General features: G+C 37.9%; 1 protein-coding gene across 5 annotated transcripts in view; it reads left to right on the top strand.

The window, feature by feature from the left end:
- PPP1R9A (protein phosphatase 1 regulatory subunit 9A) overlaps nucleotides 1–19,854 on the top strand; it is a 136,863-nt gene that overhangs the window by 71,355 nt on the left and 45,654 nt on the right. For all 5 annotated transcript variants that reach the window (XM_051802609.1, XM_051802611.1, XM_051802613.1 and 2 more), the window contains exons 3-5: nucleotides 1,201–1,333; nucleotides 1,826–1,946; nucleotides 7,259–7,363. In XM_051802609.1, coding sequence (XP_051658569.1) covers nucleotides 1,201–1,333; nucleotides 1,826–1,946; nucleotides 7,259–7,363 — 359 coding nt within the window. The remainder of the gene's footprint in view (nucleotides 1–1,200; nucleotides 1,334–1,825; nucleotides 1,947–7,258; nucleotides 7,364–19,854) is intronic.

Genomic DNA, 19,854 nt, shown 5'->3' with positions numbered 1-19,854 from the left:
TTTTTTTTGCAACTTTAATACACTTGCTATTTAAATGAAATTAATGTTCACTAACAGCTTTCTGGGCAGGTGAAACCTCAGGTGGAAATGAACCCAGCTTCTGGCATTGCACTGTCCACCAAGCTGCCGTGCTTGCTCCAGGGGCAGTACTTTTGGAGCCTCCAAGAAAGGTGCTGAGAGAGTAGGCTTCTGTAGACCTTCTGAATATATGTGTAGCTGTGTAGCACGGTGCAGTGTTTTCTGTTGTCAGAGGAGCAGAGATAAAGGAAAACATGGCTACCAATTGTATCTTCTGTAATGTGTCTGTAAAAGAGGAAGGGGAGATATGGGAAATTGTTTTCCTTTATTTGAAGTAATGAATGTGATATATCCCTGGGACTAAAGCTCAGTAAAGTTATTACCCCTAATAATGCATATTCTTTCCTTACTGCCAAATGTGGACAGTTAAGTGAATTGGGCTGGCAAATTCTGAATTCTAAAATATGCAAATATGCTTTTCCTGACTAAAGTTCCTGAAGGTCTGACTCATCACTGATTGAAGGCCATGTGAAAGTATGATAGAAAGTAGCATAAATAATATAATCAGGTTAATGCTGTCACTGTTAAATTACTGCTTTAGAGCTGAAATAAACCTGTAAACCTGGTTACTTAAAAAATACCCATGACTGTGTATATTGCTGTCCTAAAAAAGTGAATACATAATATGGATCATAATCTCTGATGATATCCATAGGCATCATAAATGTAGATGAATAATCTTCTGGTCTAGCTTTGTTAGGTGAATGCAAACTGGAACTTCATTAGGAGTAAAGACTAAAACATAGACACTATAAAGATTATCATTTCAATGTACTTGACTCTTTTATGTCTGTGAATGTTTACTAATAGTGCATTCTTAATGAGTTAAATAATTTAAATATTGACATGCATAGACCAACATAGTCATTAAAGATCACCTTTTCATTTATAATCAAAAACAATAAAAACTTATACTCAGTTGACTTTTGCAACCATACTTGTGCTTTCTCGAATGAAAAAGCACAAATTTAGAAACTTGAAGTTTGAATGAACAGGAGAAATTTGTCTTTTAAAAGCCTTTTCAAAATCTGCAACATCACAGGACAAAAGCAGTAGCTAGTTTCATAAGTTGGAGGTTTTTTTGGAGTAGGTAGCTGAGTGATTTTTGGTCTGTTTCTACAGGTTTTCAATACATACTCTAATGAAGATTATGACAGGAGAAATGATGAAGTTGACCCAGTTGCTGCATCTGCTGAATATGAACTCGAGAAGCGTGTGGAAAAGCTGGAGCTCTTCCCAGTCGAACTAGAAAAAGGTATGGTGTCTGTGTGCCATTTCCAGTTCCTGTGACACTGACCTACAAGTCTGAGGAGGTCCACACATGTATACAGAGCTTATCTTGAATTTCCATGAATCTGTTGTAGTCACCTTGGCTTTTTGGATTTCAAGAATTGTTCAGTAAGGAATTAAAGAAGCAGCTCAGAGAGAAGCAGTTTTTACTTTCCTTAAAAGAATTGTTTTGTGACACTCCATTAACATATGGATTTTGCACAGTCTTTGATATGTTCATTCTTCACTGGGGGAGTAAAAATCTTGACTGTTTCTCTAAGCTCCTCATAAGGGTGAAAGTGATATTTTTTGTGTGTAATTAAAATAGTAGTCGCATAGATTTTTTTGAAAAGAAGTAAAATAATATTAATGTTATTGACATAGAAAGGCAAGAGGGACCAAAGCATAAATATTTACCTACCAAATAGCTGTACACATCAAATGTAAGAATTTTCTGCTTTCTCTTGCTTTTTTACAGATGAAGATGGACTTGGCATAAGCATTATTGGAATGGGAGTTGGAGCAGATGCAGGTCTTGAAAAACTGGGAATATTTGTCAAAACAGTAACAGAAGGTGGGACAGCAGAAAGAGATGGCAGGTAAACTAGACTCTGTATTTGGACATTTTCTCAGCAATGGTTACTATAAATTATGATTTCCACAGGAAATAGTTGTTTGCTTAATGTATGTCACGATTACCCAAAGCTGTAGAGTTCAGAGACTTCATTGGTAAGGTCTAAATACCTGATGTGGTTATGAGAAGACACCAAATTGGTACAGTGAGTTTAAACTGTTCAAGGAGAACAGAATTGCCAAAGATGTGTGTTTGTGACTACTGAAATCTCAGATGGTTTAGCATGAGTAAAGCTGGTGATTCCAAACTGTGTATCACTTTTGAAGGTAGTTTAGATTTTAAAGGTGTTGAGCTCCCACCTGTTCTTTTCGCTTCAAGCCAGCTTTGGACAGACAGTACTTAAGATAAAGAGTTCTGTTCAACATTTGATTATTTGATCTCTTTCCAGAGAGATCTGGACAGGCTGGATGGATGGGCTGAGGACAATTGCATGAGGTTCAGTAAGGAAAGTGCCAGATCCTGCACTTGGGTCATAGCAAACCCATGGGGCGCTACAGACTGGGGAGAAGAGTGGCTTAAGAGCTGCTCAGCAGAAAGGGACTTGGAGGTGCTGATTGACAGGTGGCTTGATATGAGCCAGCAGTGTGCCCAGGTGGCTAAGAAGGCCAGTGGCATCTTGGCCTGTATCAGAAATAGTGTGGCCATCAGGAAGTAATTGTCCCTCTGTACTTGGCACTGGTGTGGCTGCACCTCAAATCCTATGTTCAGTTTTGGGCCCCTCACTTCAAGAAAGACATTGAGGTGCTGGAGCATGTCCAGAGAAGGGCAACAAAAAGTGTCTAGAAAGTGAGAGAAGTGGCTGAGGGAACTGGGCTGTTTAGTCTGGAGAAGAGGAGACTCGGGAGGACTGTATCGTTCTTTACAACTCCCAGAAGGGAGACTGTAGCAAGGTGGGGGTCAGTCTCTCCTGCCATGTCACAAGAGAAAGGACGAGAGGAAATGGCCTTAAGTTGTGTCATGAGAGGTTCAGATTAGGTATTAGAACTTTTTTTTTTTTCACTGAAAGGGGGGTTGGGCATTGGAATAAGTTGCCCAGGGAGGTGGTGGAGTCACTGGAATTGTTTAAGAGGCGTCTGGATGTGGCACCTGGGATTATGGTTTAGGAGTGATTGTGATGATAGGTTGATGGTTGGAATAGATGATCTTGAAGATCGTTTCCAACCTTGATGATTATGTGATTAGGAAAATAATTAGTGTATCTGAATGTTTAAACTGGTACTAAATGCACTCCTTTTAAGTTTACTAACACAGACTGTTAGTATTTCTTATTATGGCTAGTCTTCTGTTCCAGAGTTCAGTTTTCACATACGGCATTGCAAGTACAATAATCAACTTGAATAGGAAGCTGTACCATAAATCTTGCCCAATAAAGAAATGAACTGGTGTTTGTAGTCTTATATGATGCTCGTACAAAACCTGCTTGCTTCAAGAATTGCTTATTTGGTGTGTTAAGGTTAAAGGAATTCCTTTAGAGCATAAAATATTCCTATCATATGGGACAAGTTATCTGTGTTTTACACAATACCTGTCACAATAAGGCCAATGTTACTGTCTAATAATTTAATAATGAAAAGTATTTTCAAGTATCTTCCATACAATTTGTCATTTTGTCCCAGTGCATAACCTCTGTAAATTTGCGTGCCAATAAAATATTACTTATCTGATACGTAAGCTATTAAAACAACTTATATACATTCTCTTTGTTTACAACCATTAATGATTTGTTATATTAGTTATAAATAATATGAATGTTTTATTTATAAGTCAAAGTAAGAATGAACTCTTAAAAAGGTGATACTGTCTTCTGAAAAATGTATTGCAGTAACACGTTCCTTATTGATGAACAACTCTACCTTTTCAGCCAGGCAAAAAGTTGTTCTGCTGTGGAAACCCCACAAAAATTAAATAAGAAGATTCTAAAATGCAGGGGATTGCAAAGTTTAATAACATTGCTCTGAAACTACTGAGGTATATCATCATCTAGATTGGACTTGGAGGTGTCTATACAGATCTTGGCAGTAAGATACCAAGTTGAAGGCCAAGTACTGATTTATCACAGGCTTAAACGTAATGAAGGGAAATGAAGAAGCTGACACCTCAAGATGTCATGACTTTATCCATTACTTTAAATTTCAGTGAATGTTTTTCTGAAGTGTGTGCTTGACCGCAGCCAAAAGGCATTAAGCTCACGACTGGCATTCTTTGTGAAATTCTCTGGTTGAAAATCAGTCACTCATTACTGCTCTGTGATGATCTGTAATTTCTTTCCCTCTCATTATTCACATGTTTGAGTGGGCTACAGAAGTTAATGTTCCATCACAAGTCTCTTCTTTCATTTCCCTAGATGGCATCTGAAAGGAGCTTGTCAGCTGAGGAAAAATAAAATCATTCTTTGACCATTCTAATATTTGTGTTGGTTTTCAACTGGCAGAATGTTCAGTCAGCTGAGAAATAGCACTCTGATTTTCTCTTTGAGAGCCTGACTGATCATTCACTTGGGAAAGGGATATGTAATCCTCTCAGTCAGGAGCAGACGGTTCTATAATGAAGTGCATCAACTGTAAAGGGTCCTGTTAACTTCATCTTTGTGAAAAGCCTAGTTAATCATTAACACTGATAGCAAAACAAGGTCTCATAATGAAAATAAAACTATATTTCAACAATTGCATCAGATATTCTGAATAATCACATAGCACTATTCAACCAGGTTCTTCTGAAGCTACAGTTTAAAACATTACAGTATCTGTAGGATAGCTCCTGTCTTTCATGGAAAGACCCATCAAATTGTGATATAAAGTACTTGCCTCCCATGGAAACACAAAATCTGTACAAAAGGGTTTCCCAGTAATTGAGCACCACTGGCTTGATTCATGTTGCTTCAGACAGACAGGTAGAGTTTATTTGTCATATTAAAAGGCATTGTGTACCAATATTTAACAAAGAAGGGTGCTTTAAGATGAACCCAAAGGCAAGCATGTTGATAAGTAATAGGGGAGGTTATTACTGCTGTGTAAAATAGGGAATCAGTCATTAGACTGAATATGAAAAACAAAAACTTATCTGGATGAATCAATCCATAACTGCTTCTTTCAAATTATTGTGGTGATGAGTCATTCACATTTTAAAGTATTTTGATAACATTGGGAACAACAGTTTTGAAACATTACATAGTTCTTAACGTGAGCTCTAAAAGTTATCTCTGAAGAGGTGAAATTTTTTATTTTGTCATGCAGAGCAGTAATTGTGCTGGTAATTTGTTCAACCTTGGTTGGTTCACTTCTGTAGCTGCTACTTCATTCTAATCTGCAGGCAAAGTTTAAAGTCATGAGCATAAGAAAATAATTGTCAGAAGAATTACAAATTTTGTTAATAATGATAAAAGCAGTTACATGTCTATAATTCAGGCTTTGGCAACTTGAGCCTAATTTTTCATTCATGTTTGAAATTAGATTTGAGAGACAGAGGAGGCCTAGAGCTCCTGGCAGAGGGAGCTCTAACAGGAAGGCTGGCCTTTGTATATTGTTTGATATGTATGTGTGTTTATGTATAATTAAAATATATGTATATGTAGAAAGAAAGGGGGTTTGGAGAACAGTGGCCATAAAAATAAGAGTTGGAAATTAATTTAGGAGCTATATAAACAAGAAAGAAGGAGAAACGAAATATGCCTGAAGGACAAATGGAACTAGACTGAATCAAGATAGAGCCACGTACAAAGTTTTAGGCAACAGTTCTCTAACATAATGTTTCATCACCTGAAATACTGTAACTGTGGTTCTGTCTGAACTCTGCTAATCCACTGCATAGTGATGTACAGTGTTGTGTATAAACTGTCATCTAAAAGGAGTCTGTTCTTCCACCATTTTCAGCCAGGAGAGTGACAGTTTCCCTCTCAGTCAGCACCAACTTCTTAAAAGTTCTTTTCTAGGAACTCCTGCAGCCGTCTGACTGCACCTCATGTTCACTTAAGTAAAAACAAAAATCAAAATTCAATAAATATTAATGTGATAGGTGTATTTCTTAAATGCTTTGGTGAAAATTGAAATAAAATTCTGAGAATAAAATACCTAATATGATTTTCAAAATAGTTTATAGGCTGTCTTCTTCAAGGGAGATCCTGCCCAGAAGACAGTGATAATCTGTGGTGTGAGGCTGCCAAAGAATAAATATTGTATTTCTTACTCATCAGTGGAATCCAAAGAACAGAAAATACTGCTTGAACACATGTAAAACTGCAAAGCATTGCATCAGACTTGAAAGAGAAACTGGTGCTCCAAGTCAAAATGCTTCAACCCTGTGTTGAAGCCTCTGTTGTTCTTTGAAAAGAAGTCTTATCACTAAGATATCCTAAGATATTAAATATATTCATGTAGGTACTTTCATATAATTTAAATAGGATTTTTTCATAGCTATTTCTTGGTTCCTTTGTAAACTGTGTGGTTTGGATCAATAGAATCCCTGTAAGTACTGGAAAATTGCTCCCTTTGACTAGTTCTATATGTGTTTGTTTTTTAAGTTTTGACACTATTGGAGATCATGCATTTCTGGAGGATAATGCAGCAACCATCTTCCAAGGATTTGTAATCCAGATGACTCCAGTGCCTGTTCTAGGGATTTTGTAGCAGTGCTTGCTTTGGATAAAAGTGGCATGGTTTTCCTTCTGTCTAACTTTTTCTGCATCAAACAGTATATCAGCTACAAATAGGTGTTTGGTTTCAGAAAGAAAGGCCTCATTAAAACAGTCCAAAGTCTTGTTAATGTGTGCAGCAAGATCACATCTACACTGGAAATTCATTTTTTGGAGCAAGTTAGATGAAATATCTTAAGAGAGTATGTCACAATTAAGTCTAATACATAAGCCCTTTTTTTCACAGATGAGCAGGTTGTTTTAGTTAAATATCACATTTTTTTCCATTATCATGAAATACCAGAACTATGTCTTACACTGTTTTTCAAGATTGGCTTAGGAAAAAATTATATAAGAGCTGTTGAAGTATCTCAATCATGTGACAAATTCCATATTACCATATTGCATTGCTGTATTTCTATACAAGGAAAGGGACTGGATAATTGATGCTATTAATTGTAGTAACTTAGAAGCTGGATTTGCAAGATGTCTGCATGCAAGGAATGATGCATTTTTGTATTTACCTCAGTCATTTTATGACTGAGCTTTTGTTTAAAGTCTAACTAGAAAGATCTCTCTGTGCTAAATTTTGCTGAAGATTCCCAAGAATTCACACATTTGTTTATGTATTTGTGTTTTTTCCCTGAAAGGATCCAAGTGAATGATCAAATTGTAGAAGTTGATGGCATCAGTCTGGTTGGTGTTACTCAAAATTTTGCTGCAACTGTTCTTAGAAACACCAAAGAGAAAGTCAGGTGAGTATTTTAGAAGGAAAAAAAATTTTAATTTAATACTTAAGATTACCTGGCTTCCTTCACAGGACTTACAGTATTCCCAAGTAGAATCAGAGTTTTTCGACTTCTTCATGTCTTCTCTCCTTTAATCCCAAGAGAGGGAAAAGATACAGTATTACAGTTTTGTTTTGGTTTAGATTTTGAAAATATGACCACTGAGACAAACTGAACTTGCAGATAGATGACCATGGTCTCAACTACTGGTCTAGATCTCCATGGATTCAAACTGTATAAGTTGGAATGACGAAGGTCATAGGTGTTGATCAGATGGAAACTGTGCTGCCACTGATCACCTCCCCGCTCTTCCCGTGGGGAGACTGGCCACGTTAGTGCCCCAGGGTTGGAGGAGTTAGGTGGTGAGCCCTCTGGTGCTTGCAGATACCACCTCAGCACAGAGAGGAGGAGAACACTGAGTGCAGTAGTGTTAACAGCTACCAAATTGAGGAAGGCAACGTCCCAGTATTAATTCATTGAGCTGCCTAGCTCCTGGCACCATCTCTGGGTTTCTCTCTGCTCCTATACTGTCCCTGTAAAAATCCATAAGATAATGAATAGGCTAGAAAATGTAACATACACTGCAAGTAAAAGTCTGAACTAATGTAAATGCAAAGTTGTAAAATGTCTGTAAATTAATAAGAACGTTGTTTGCCTAGAAACGAACTGGTTTGCCACTTAAAACCCCGTGCAGACACAAAGCTTTTCTGTTTAACAGCTTGTTAATTTCAGTAAAGATTTAACTCTACAAAATAAACCCCAAAATATTTTTGGCATCCTTTAAAGCAACAGCCATTCTGTAGTCACCCTTTGGTTCTCTTTCAAAATCTTCTTTAGGGAATAGAGCTGAATTCTTTAATTAATGAGATCAGAGCTGAGTTCTTTTGAACCATGACTAAACTATGTGTGGTAATATATGCAGACCCCCTCAGATTGTGGTGCTATATGTTGGCGTGCACATTTCCACTATAATTCCATGGCTGTTCCTGTACAACATTAAGAAAACAATGCTGGGATGTGGATTCTGCAAAGAATCTTGGGGGTGGTTGATCAAGGTTTTATTTGAAAGAGGTTATTTAGGAAAAAAAATATTAGAAATTGTAGTGTAATTACAGGTGAATACATTTTTGTCTGACATCTACAGTTTAAGTTACATCAGTACTATTTCTGCAAAGACTCACACATGCTATGAGTGTTCCTACTGAGCTAACTATAAAAATGAGTATATACTTTATTAGGTTTTCTGCAGAATTGGGACCTTGAAATATAAAATCCTTATGACAGAGAATAATGTGTTCCTGTGTTTCAGTACACAAAGCAAATGTTATGTATATTTTGTGTTTGATGTTTTAGCTCAAAAGAAAAAAAGAAAGCACTTACGTAAAACATATGTATTAGATACATTTATAATCAGCTTAGTTCGTGTAATAATTATTGCATAAGTTACAGAATAGAGTACTTGTTTCCATGGAAAAATAATAGAATGAAGAAACATAAAACGATTTTCACACAGAACTCCCAGAGTCTTCTCCCAGGAAGTAAATTACAGTGAGACTGGTTGCAATCTAGACCCTTGTTACAAAATAGGGGGCTGTAAAAACTATTACTTCACTGCTGTTGAGCTTACATTGTCAAGTGTACTATATATCCTGTGCACTGGGATCATTGGCTTCTGACAGGTCTCATTTATCAAAGAGATATGTGTGTTTCTACATTTTTCCTTGTAAGTAAGCTTAAGATATTGAGCTTTCATGGAAAAAAAATGACCCAGTGCATTAGTGTCATAATTAGACAAAAAACCTTCATAAAATATTATTCATTTAACAATACAATTTTAAATACAATCTGATTTGTAATATAAAATAATATTAAATTATTAATAAATAAACCAGATACAAAATAATCTATATGTACACTAGAGTGCTGTGCTTAGCAGCATCTTACTAATATATATGTCTCTAACTAGAGGAAAAAAATGGGGACAATGTGGTGCAGCTCCCCCTATTTTTTGTTTCATTTAAAAATTCATGGGGGGGAAAAAAAAACCCTTAAACACCACTTCTCTGCTTTATGCAGGCCAGGCAAGAAATGCATGATTTCTTCCCTGGTTTGTGGTAGGCTAGGAGCAAGACTTTACAAGATGGCCAAGCATTATGTGGCACAGGATCCTGGCTTCTGATCTGGTCCTGGATGGTTTTGCTGTCTGATACTCTGCATTGGTTTTAGCTACTCAAAAGTAAAAATGGTTCCAGAAAGCTGGTTTTTTTAGATTTCAAGATGCTTGGATTTTTGGCTTCAATGTAGGTTTGAATATTTGCTTGTAAAGAGAGAGCTAATATTGATGAATTTGGATACGAAAGAAAATGAGGTATTTTTACCTCCCTTACTGTTTTTGTTTTGATGTGTGACAAAAGAGCCTTGCCTGCTGCTCGTTCTGTGGAGAGAACAATTGGTTTCTGACAGATCCTCTTTCCTGCTTACAGCTGTATCAGAGCTAGGACTGAGAAGTCCCTCATCTCCACCTTCTTTGGCAGACGGTGCCCACCTCTGCACCTGAAATGCTCCAGAACACTAGGGGCAATTTAAGGGGGTCTTCTGGGGCAAAATCCCTCTCTTGCCCCCAGCTGTCAGCTTCTGCCTGTTGGCAGTGCAGGGAGGGAGGTGCTACTGACCTTTGTGTGCACCATTCCCGTGGCAGCTGCCATTAATGATCTGCGTCTCTGTGGGAGGCTGGAGCAGTGGAAAAGGTTGCTGCTTTATAAATACCTTCTGCCATTCCTGCAAGGGGTGTCCCTGCTGAACTACAAGTGTGTAGGCAGTGTATAATCTCACGCCCCACCTAATTCAAGGCAAGGCAGCTTCATGAATCCTTCTTTCACAGGGGAAATCACATTCATACTTAGTCACATGTCTGCTCTTTAATAGTGTCAGTTTGATGGATTTTATAGAACTTCTTTAGTAAGCATAGTTATCTTTGTGATCATAGCAAGCAAAATCTGTACCTTCTGCCTGGTGTCCTGTGCACACAGAGATATGTGTGCATTTCACTGGCATTACTTTATGTTTATAACCCACAGCATTACGCATATGCAATCGTTTTGTCCTTAATCTAGTCAAAGTGCATGCTGTTTTTTGTAGCAGGGTTTATTATGTGAGATCAGTTGTAAAGAAAGGACATAGATGAATAGAATGACATTAAAGCCACTTCTTAATTCTTTGCAATAAATGCAGTCAATACCTCTTCAGAGAGCTTGCGTAATACCAATACTTAGTGATTTATTTTTCCCCTTTGAGCCTTCTGAACATTTTGACTGATACTGAGTGGAAATCGTTGACCTAGAATAGATTTTTACAGTTCTTCTACCAGAAAAAAAATCTATCCAGACTGTCTGTAGCTGACACAGTAAAGAATTTGTGAGAATGAAGACATGGCTTTTACCTTTTGAACTGTTTTAGGTGAGGCTGAGAGGAAAGAAGAGAAAATAAGCATCTGTGATTATTTTATCTACTGTTTGCGGTATTGGACTATCCAGCAGAGTTGTCATACCATCATGGGAGATCATAGACTCAGCCAATTTGGCTTCTCCAGTGATAATAAATTAAATTATTCTTTCTTATAATGTTTTATAGAAAGATAATCAGTACCCACCAGATGTACTCTGGTAGCCTATGAGGCAAAGGAAAGAGAGGGAATTCTTTCATAATCCCAGCTGGCAATCAGCTTCTGTTTTTCGGGATGAGAATTAATGTCCTCGTGACTCTAATCTGGCAAATACAGCTATGAATACTGTTTCAATTGATGTAAATATCAAGTCTTCTTCATAATTTTGCTTAACTATTTAGTTTACTAATATCTCATATTAGTGGATTTCAGAATTTGACTACATACAGGAGGGATTTTCCTTTGAAATGTGTGTAGTTTTCAATATCGTTGAGTGTTGATCCTGCTCTAAGATTAATGGATCAGTTAGAGGGCAGTGCCACACTAATACCACTAATTGTTCTGTGCTTCTTTTGACCCCATTTAGGATGTAATCCATGAGCTTGAAGTTTGTGAGTGGTGCCTGCAGTCATAAAAGATAGGATAAGGAGACAGCTTGACAGTGGGAATCCTATCCTGTCGTGGAGCTTCTCCTTTGTTATTTTGTTTGAATACCATGGACTGTGGTATTGAGTATCAAACCTGAAGTTCTTTGAAGCTGCTTGGGTTATGTTGAGCCTTTGTGATCCCACTCTTTCCCCTGTTCATCATAAGGAAAGGGTGCTGGGAGACCCTACTGTCCTCGCCAGAAAAAGCTCACTCAAAGAGCTGTATCCTTCCAGGGAATTTTATTTTTTTTCTTGAACATCCTCACTAGAAAGAAAATCTAGTTCTTGCATAATGAAGACTTTATCCTTTTATCATACTTACCTAGTCTCTGTCTCTTCTAGAACAAATATGGAAGCTTTCAGTGGGGACTGCACTTCTTTGCCTTATTGGATGCAAAGATTTGTGCTCATGCAGCTCTGGGAAAGGGCAGGATCCCAGGAAAGGAGGAATTGGTTCTGGGAAGTCTTACTGCATTGAAAAGTAGAAATGGTCTTGCATGAGAGAGTCATTGGAAAATCCCAGTCCTTCCCATGCTGCTTGTATGCTTTTAGCATTATTACTTTCCTCTAAAAGGTTTCTTTAAAGTTAACCAAATTCAGTGTTTTACTGGAGAGGCGAATTTTAAATTCCGTGTCCTCCTTCCGTATCCCATTGTATGAATGTGACTAAACATTTTCTCAGCTTTCTAAACTGTTGCTAAGCACTGAGCGGATGCTCTCATGGTATTTTCTGAGGCAGTTCTTGATTTTTTAAGGAACCACACAGAACCTGTGCAAAACCTCTTTGGTGTCTCATGATTTGTACCGCTCTGAAAGTTATTAATTGTATTAATTCTAGCCTACCAATGATTTTACCTGCTTTTGTTTAATTAAATTCTTCTGAAATGCATCAGTCTTCCCATCTTAAATAATTGGTTAGCCAATTTTACCATGTTTAATTAATCTTCTAGATCACTGAAGAGTGTGCTCTAACAATAGCAGTGTAACTATCAGACCCTGTGGCTTTTCACTATTAACTATTCTCTGTTCTAATAAAGAATCATCTATTACCATTTTTTTGTTTTTGCTTATCTGGACAGTTTTAATTCAAAGCAGGGTTCTGTCTCAACTTTCAATCCTGGTTCACAGCCTAATTTCTTTATCTTCTGCTGAACTGCAAATGCAATCTTTCAGACAAGTTTTTACTTTTATTTAGCTCTTACACCATGAGCAGTTAAAGGGTGAAAAGTGAAAATAATCACTTGTTCATTAACATCAACTTGAAATTCATTTATTCCTTCTTCAGCTAATTCCTCATCCCATCTTGAGCTGATTTTTTTCTGAAAAATACACTGTTTCAGAAAATAATATTTGTATACCTGCTGTTAGTTTTGTTTGCCATCACAGCATCTGAAAAGGTAATTTATACAGTCGTGTCTTTGCAAGCACTAAGACAGTATACAGGACGGATGAAGCCTACCTCAGGATCTAACCAGCAGAAGTATACCCTGGTGGGAATGCTGTTTGTTGACAGTAGCACTGAACAGCATGGCTTTATTTTTGTAACTCCTTTGCCTAGATAATAATCTTCTCTTCTTCCAGTGGGCATGCCTGTGCAGATTTTCTTCTGCTCCTTTTAGCTTTGCCTGCCTGTGCTCTTACCCTATGAAACAGCTGGGTCCTTTAAACATTTGCAGGCATTCTCCATAATGCAGATCCACATTGTGATAGAGGCAGGACTTCTAATTCCTGGGTAATGAGACAGGACCCAAAAAGCAAAGGATACCACACTCCATATCTGATTCCGAGAGCTGGATTGTGTAATCTGTTTTCTGGCTGGGGGTTGTGGTTTTGTTCTTTCCTTCCTTGTCTGTTTCTTTTTCCTTGAATCCAAGTGCAAGAGCAAAGAAGAGAAAAAGAAAAGGAAAGAAAAGGAAAGAAAAGGAAAGAAAAGACCTTTGCCTCTGCAATGCTGATTGCTGAGCTGGGACTTCGTGCTGAGCTGCTTAAGAAGCCACGTGTGCTCGGTGCACTTTCTGCTTCTTTGATAAACCCAAATCGTGGATCCTACAAAAACTAAATATGTGGTGCTGTGTGCCGAAATAGTTTAAATTTCTCCTGTTTATTCCACTATGGTTATACTAAATATTCCATAATATAAGCTGTTTTCTTTTTGGTCTCTGCAAAGAACTCCTACAAGCGCTGGTAATGACTGTAAGACTACTAGGAGTAGCATGTTGAACATGAAAAACTACCCATAAGTACTCTGACCCCTTAGCACAGGTGAGGTAAGGCTGCATTCATCACTGCTTAGCTGGTTTATATGCCTTGGCTGTGCTTGTTGTAGTAGGCAGTCTGTGCCTCAAACTGTTCTTCACACTAAGGCCAGCTGGCACCGGAGTGGTCAGTGCTCCTACCCTTAAAGTTTTGTACCTTTCTGGGCAGGGAGGCTGTATATTTCACTGGAAACCCAATCCAAGCTAACTCCTAGTCTTTGCTAACTCCTGGGCTTTGTCTGAGTATTCTTCAGTAGAATAATAATTAACGTGGGCCAAACTGTTTCAGAGACTCAGTGATTTAATATGATTTTAATATGATAATCAATTACTAGTACTTGGAATCATTCCCTGGCACTGTTTAATTTACTGGCATAAACATAGCCCCTGTGTCCTGAGATCTTGCTAATTTTAATTTTATGGTAAGTTATTTCTTGAAATATTTGCACATTTGGATGGGAAATTATATTTTTGAGTTTGAAATATATATAGAAATCTTTATTTAAAGATTTTGTCTGAATTATAAGCTATCGTGCTAGGTATTGCAGTATTGTTTTTACAATTAAGTGTAACATGAATGAATAAGACTCAGTGGGGCTGAATTTCATTAGGAGCAGCTTTTTTTTTTGTTTTCCTGGGAAAAGGAACAACTTGACAGGTTTTGAATCACTTTGTCCTCAAATTGGTTGGATCTAAACATGAACTTCTATCCCTGCAACTGAAATATTATCATATATGTTTATTTAGCTAATTCTTTTACTCTTTCATCCAAGTTACTATGTTGTAGAAGCTCCCACACAGTTTGATACACCTTGATTAATGGGATACAACAATGTGACAGCTGGGCAGAAATATCCACTGTTCATTGTTGCAGGATAACTCACCAAACTACAGGGATGGTGCTGTAGGAGCATTTATTTGGACTGTGCTGTGGGGATGGTCCAGCTTGCCTAGAATCTGGATCACATAATCTTCCAGATTAAGGATGTGGCTTGAACCCAGCATTTTACATCTGACCCATCTGACCCATTTTCTTCCTGGATTTCTTCCCTATTGATGTCAGCAAGGGTGAGGGAAGACAGATCTTACCTCAGAAAGCAATCAGGTTTTAGAAACATTCCCAGGTAGTACTTGTACCTTCTGAACAGAGCTGACTGCATTCAGGTATGTTAAAGTATAGATTTACAAATGTGTTTCTTTGAGCTGGCCATTCCCATAAGGATTGTGTGGTGCTGTAGCAAATGCTGATTAAATGATCGTCCTGTATTCAAGGAAACCTTTTAAGCAAACACTGTGTTGGGATACAGCCAGGCTGTCTGGGAGAGATGGATTTGATTCTTAACCTCCACTCTCAGAGGAACAGAGCAATGTAAGGACCAGAATCTGGAGAGGTGCCAAAATATTGAATGCCTTGGCTAATTTTTAAGTACTCTTGAGTAAAGCTAATGTGTCAGTGAGGCCCTATATTAGAATTGATTTCTGTGGGAATAATTAATCTAAGTGCATTATTATTAGTATGTGGGTTTTTTACATGACTTTCTAATCGTCTGACTCAATATCCATTTAGTGTTGATACCAGAATAGCTTATCAGAGGCTTGTATCCAATATGCTCTGGGGACACTGCTGAGGCTTTTCAGGCATGTGAGCTATTACTTTGCTGCTCACCCACCAGCACCACTGATACCATTGCTGGCCTAGAAGGCCAACCACATCCTGGTTGGCATCAAGGGAGGAATGGCCATCAGGTTGAGGGAGGTTGTTCTGTCCCTCTACTCTGCCCTTGTGAGACCCCACCTGGAATACTGCATCCAGCTCAGGGGTCCCCAGCACAAGAAAGACACGGACCTGTTGGAGCAAGTCCAAGGAGGGCCACAAAGATGATCAGAGGGATTGAGCACCTCTCCTGTGAAGACAGTTTGAGAGTGCTGGCGTTGTTCAGCCTGGAAAAGAGAACATTCCGGCGAGACCTTACAGTAGCCTTCCAGTACTGAAAATAAAAAATAGGGAGAGTGACTTTTTACACGGACAGATGAAAAGGACAAGGGGGAACAATTTGAAACCAAAAGAGGAGAGATTTAGATTAGATGTTAGGAATAAGTTCTTCACTCAGAGGGTAGTGAGGCACTGGAACAGGTTTCTCAGAGAAGTCGGGGATGACCTGTCCCTGAAGTGTTCAGGGCCAGGTTGGATGGGGCCCCAATCTAGTGAAAGGTGTCTCTGCTCATAGTGTGGTCCTTTCCAACCCAAGCTGGTAAGTTGGAGTCACGCTGTCTGTCTTTAAATTCAAGGTAGCTTACTTTATCCTGGGTCTGTACACAAGGATGGAGGCTGCAGAACTTCTGCACAACAGTTCAGCTTACTGGCAACTCTGTCTCTAGGGTCCTTGAAGGCTCTTCCCCAGAGTTTGCTTGTCTGTGCTGGCTTTACATAGCCAGCATCCAGCACTGGACAGGTTGCCCTCTCAGATGTTTCCTATGTATGATAACTTCATCAGTCATTACTCCTTTCATTGGCTGATGGTTGTCACTTTGTTGTGTTACTTTGGGTGCTGATCTCCAAGCAGAGTTGTTCATGTTTGTTAGTTTTGGTTCACTACCTTCACTCACCTCCAGGCAAACCTTTTTTATTTCCTTCTATCGGTCACCCTCAGTTCCTCTTGGTTCCAGCTAGTAGCTTTAAAGATTGCTGTGCACATGCTTGTCTCTGGTGCAAGGGAGAGCTGGGTGGAGTAGGCACCATTAGCAAGGTTGCAGGTGAGGCTAGAGGGGCTAACAGGTGGGACTGCTATTCACAGGATCTTCAACAGCCTGGAGGAATGAGCTGACAGAAACATTACGATGGAAGGGCAGATGTGAGTCCTGTATCTGAGGCAGCATATCCCTGTGTAACACTGTGAGCTAGAGAGCAGCTGTGCAGGCAACACTCTGAGAAGAGGTGGAAAGAGCCATCTTCAGTCTAAAGAAAAGAAAGAGATGCCAGGCATCTTACTGCTGTCTCAACTACCTTCCAGGAGGTAGAAAGGGTAAAGCCAGGTTCTTTGTACTCTCAGTACAGGGACAGGATAACAGGCAATGAACAGAAGTTGCAGCAAGGGTGATTCTGCTCAAGGCCATGACAAAGTTGGCCTTGCTTTGAAGTCAGGGGCTTAGGGTAGACCAGAGTCTCCTTCCAACCTAAATTATTCAATGATAGGAAGAGTCTTTATGAGTTTTAGATCATTTTATCTGAAAAACTGTAGTGGAAGCTCACAGGCTGTGAATTCCTTATGTGTAGTCAGTGACTTCTGCAGTTGACTGGTGTTTAGGAGGGGTTGATCTTGTTCATGAAACCCAGAAAAATTGCAGCTTGTGCTGCTGTGACTAAATAAAACTGCCTTCTTAACACAGTTCACACTCCTTTTAGCACTTTGGATTAATTATATGGCTGTTATCGTAATGGAAGAAGCCAGAGTAGGTAATTGAAGACATCTTGAAATAAATGAGATAAATGGTAGCAGAAGCAGCATCAGAGAAAAACCATTTTTAAAACCATTTTTAAAATCATAGAATCATAGAATGGTTTGTATTGGAAGAGACCTTAAAGATCATCTAGTTCCAACTCCCCTGCCATGGACAGGGACACCCTCCACTTGAGCAGGTTGCTAAAGCCCCATCCAACCTGGCTTTGAACACTTCCAGGCATCCAACTGTTAAACTCCCCCAAATACAATGAATTTTACTGTATATTTTTATTGACCACACTGTATTTTAGAAAGGCAAACTCCCTATTCTTTATTTCTTAGAATGAGTTCACTGGATTCTTACATGATTTTTGTTGAATTTAAGGGAACCATGCTAAATTATTTTTAACTAAGCAGTTAATGCCTGAAGTATTTTTAGGACAAATCATTAACCCAGGTCATTAAAAATCTGTGCTGCAGAACTTCAGTTTTCCATCACAGATTTGGTGCCTTCACAATTTTTTTTAGTACCAAAGTTATTTTCAAAGTGGAAATATTTTTGATTTAATCCTTGTAATAATGTTTCTGATTCCCATAGTTGGTAAAAAACATAAGTTATCTACTATTATTTCAAGAAGCACAGGTCTGCAGATCCTCATTTAATAAAAGCTAGAAATATGCAGAAAGCTGTGTATCAGGTGTGCTGTAAAATATTTAAATCATGGATTTCAGGAGATGTAGGAGTTGCTGACAGTTTCACTAGAATGCTTTTCATAACCACCACTACTGTAATTAATTTTCAATTTCTCAAGGCACTGAGTGCCATGATCTAGTAAATGGACTGGATTTGGACCAAGGGTTGGACTCGATGATCTCGGAGGTCTTTTCCAACCCAATCGATTCTATGATTCTATGATTCTATTCTATGATTCTTTTAGATATTCTTAAATCCAAGATATAGTCAAATATTAATTATATTCCTGTCTCTGTCCCTGTTTATTTTAACCACAAACACAAAGAATATTTCACAGCTGGTAATTCAACTAAATTCCATCTAACTCTGAATATCAAGGTCAGTTTATACCCTGCTTCTCTCTCTCTTTTTTGCTCACATCAGAAATAATCAGTAAGGATCTGAGATTTAGTACAGTGATGGGAGTATCACAGATTCGCTGGGTTTTATTTTACATTTGCTGGCTTTAATAATTAAGAGGAATGTTATTGTGGTGTGGTTTAAAGGCTTTAAAACCCTCATTTATCTCATATCCAGAAACATAACCATCATCGTAAATATATTACTGTTGATAGAATTTATAGTTCTTTCTTATATTACTTTTGGCCCTTGAGACTAATTAATCAAGTCTGAAATGCATGTGCTTAATTTTGGGTGGCAAGAGTAATTTGAAAAATATAATTAGCCCCTTCGTTGAAGTGTGCGTGTTATGGTTCAGTGACTAATTTTCTGGTCAGTGAATCACAACCTTATGTCTCTTTCTCATATTTAAACACTTCAGATTATGATAGTTCTTGTATTTAAAGCCATTCTATGCATAAAGATCTAATTCAGGCTTAGAGTTTTAATAACTGCCTTTGCTTCATGGTTTTCTAAGAGAGTAATATTTATTCATCTGCCTTTAAATTTAAACTTTATGGCTTATCTTAGTTAAAAGTTAATTATATGCATCATGGTATTCTAAAGGTCATGGAATAGGTTTAGTTTGCTTGCTAAAAGCTGTAATTGCTGGCAACATAGTATTTATTCCATTTTACAAATTTACAGTTCTTTATCTAGAACTGACATCAGTCATAGATTGAATGCTTCTAAAAATTTATTTTCAGACACTTTGGAAATGTCTCACTCTAAAGCAGTAAATTGTATGAAGATAAAACATTCCTTATGTATTTCTGTTTTGGAAAACATTTGCTTTAAACTTTGTCATTGCTTGGAGGCTTTTATTAATGTATCATCTAACAGCTTCAGGTATCACTGAGGAACTTCATTTTGACATGTGATTCCAGCCTTGAAAATCACATCACTGTGAACTGTAAGTGGCTTTGGCATGAGAAGAAAAATTCAATTAATAAGGTTTTTACATCCTACCTAAATTTGTCTGTATGAAAAAATAATTACATTACAGTCTAATGTGTCAAAACCACTCCTGAATAATCGGGAGTTACCAGACTTGAGATGCATTACATATTGTCTGTTCGAAGTTTTCAGTGTACAAAAATGATTATATGAAGTATTTAGAGTCCCTTTCCAAGGGAGGGGTATTATTAGGCAGAGGGCCGGAGGGAATACAATATTTGCATCACTTTGCGTGGTTCCCTGATTTGCCACATTGCTGATCTCCCTTGTGTATACAAACAGGGTGCTCTCTCTACTATGTGTAAGTAATATACTCATGCAAAATGTTGCTTAAAATGTTTGTTTAAAATAGAAGTTATTTTTTTCCCTTTTTACTTTTAATCTGTTTTTACATTAGAGGAGATAAACACATAGCAAATATGGGTTAAATAATTTTTACCTTATGTAGTAATACCTAAAGTTCATTGTTCCTCCCAGTTGAGTCTGAATACATGACTGGTTTAATCTTTGTAATACTTGGCTCTAAAATTAAAAATCAGAGGAAACAGGATCTGTCTATGAGTCAGTATGCAGAACAGATGAAGT

This window comes from Manacus candei, unplaced genomic scaffold (genome assembly GCF_025592945.1).
Source record: "Manacus candei isolate 608988 ecotype Guabito, Panama unplaced genomic scaffold, ASM2559294v1 h1tg000056l, whole genome shotgun sequence".
Classification (NCBI taxonomy): Eukaryota; Metazoa; Chordata; class Aves; order Passeriformes; family Pipridae; genus Manacus; species Manacus candei.
Note: the sequence above shows the minus strand (reverse complement) of the source record. Positions and strands in the feature narration are given on the sequence as shown.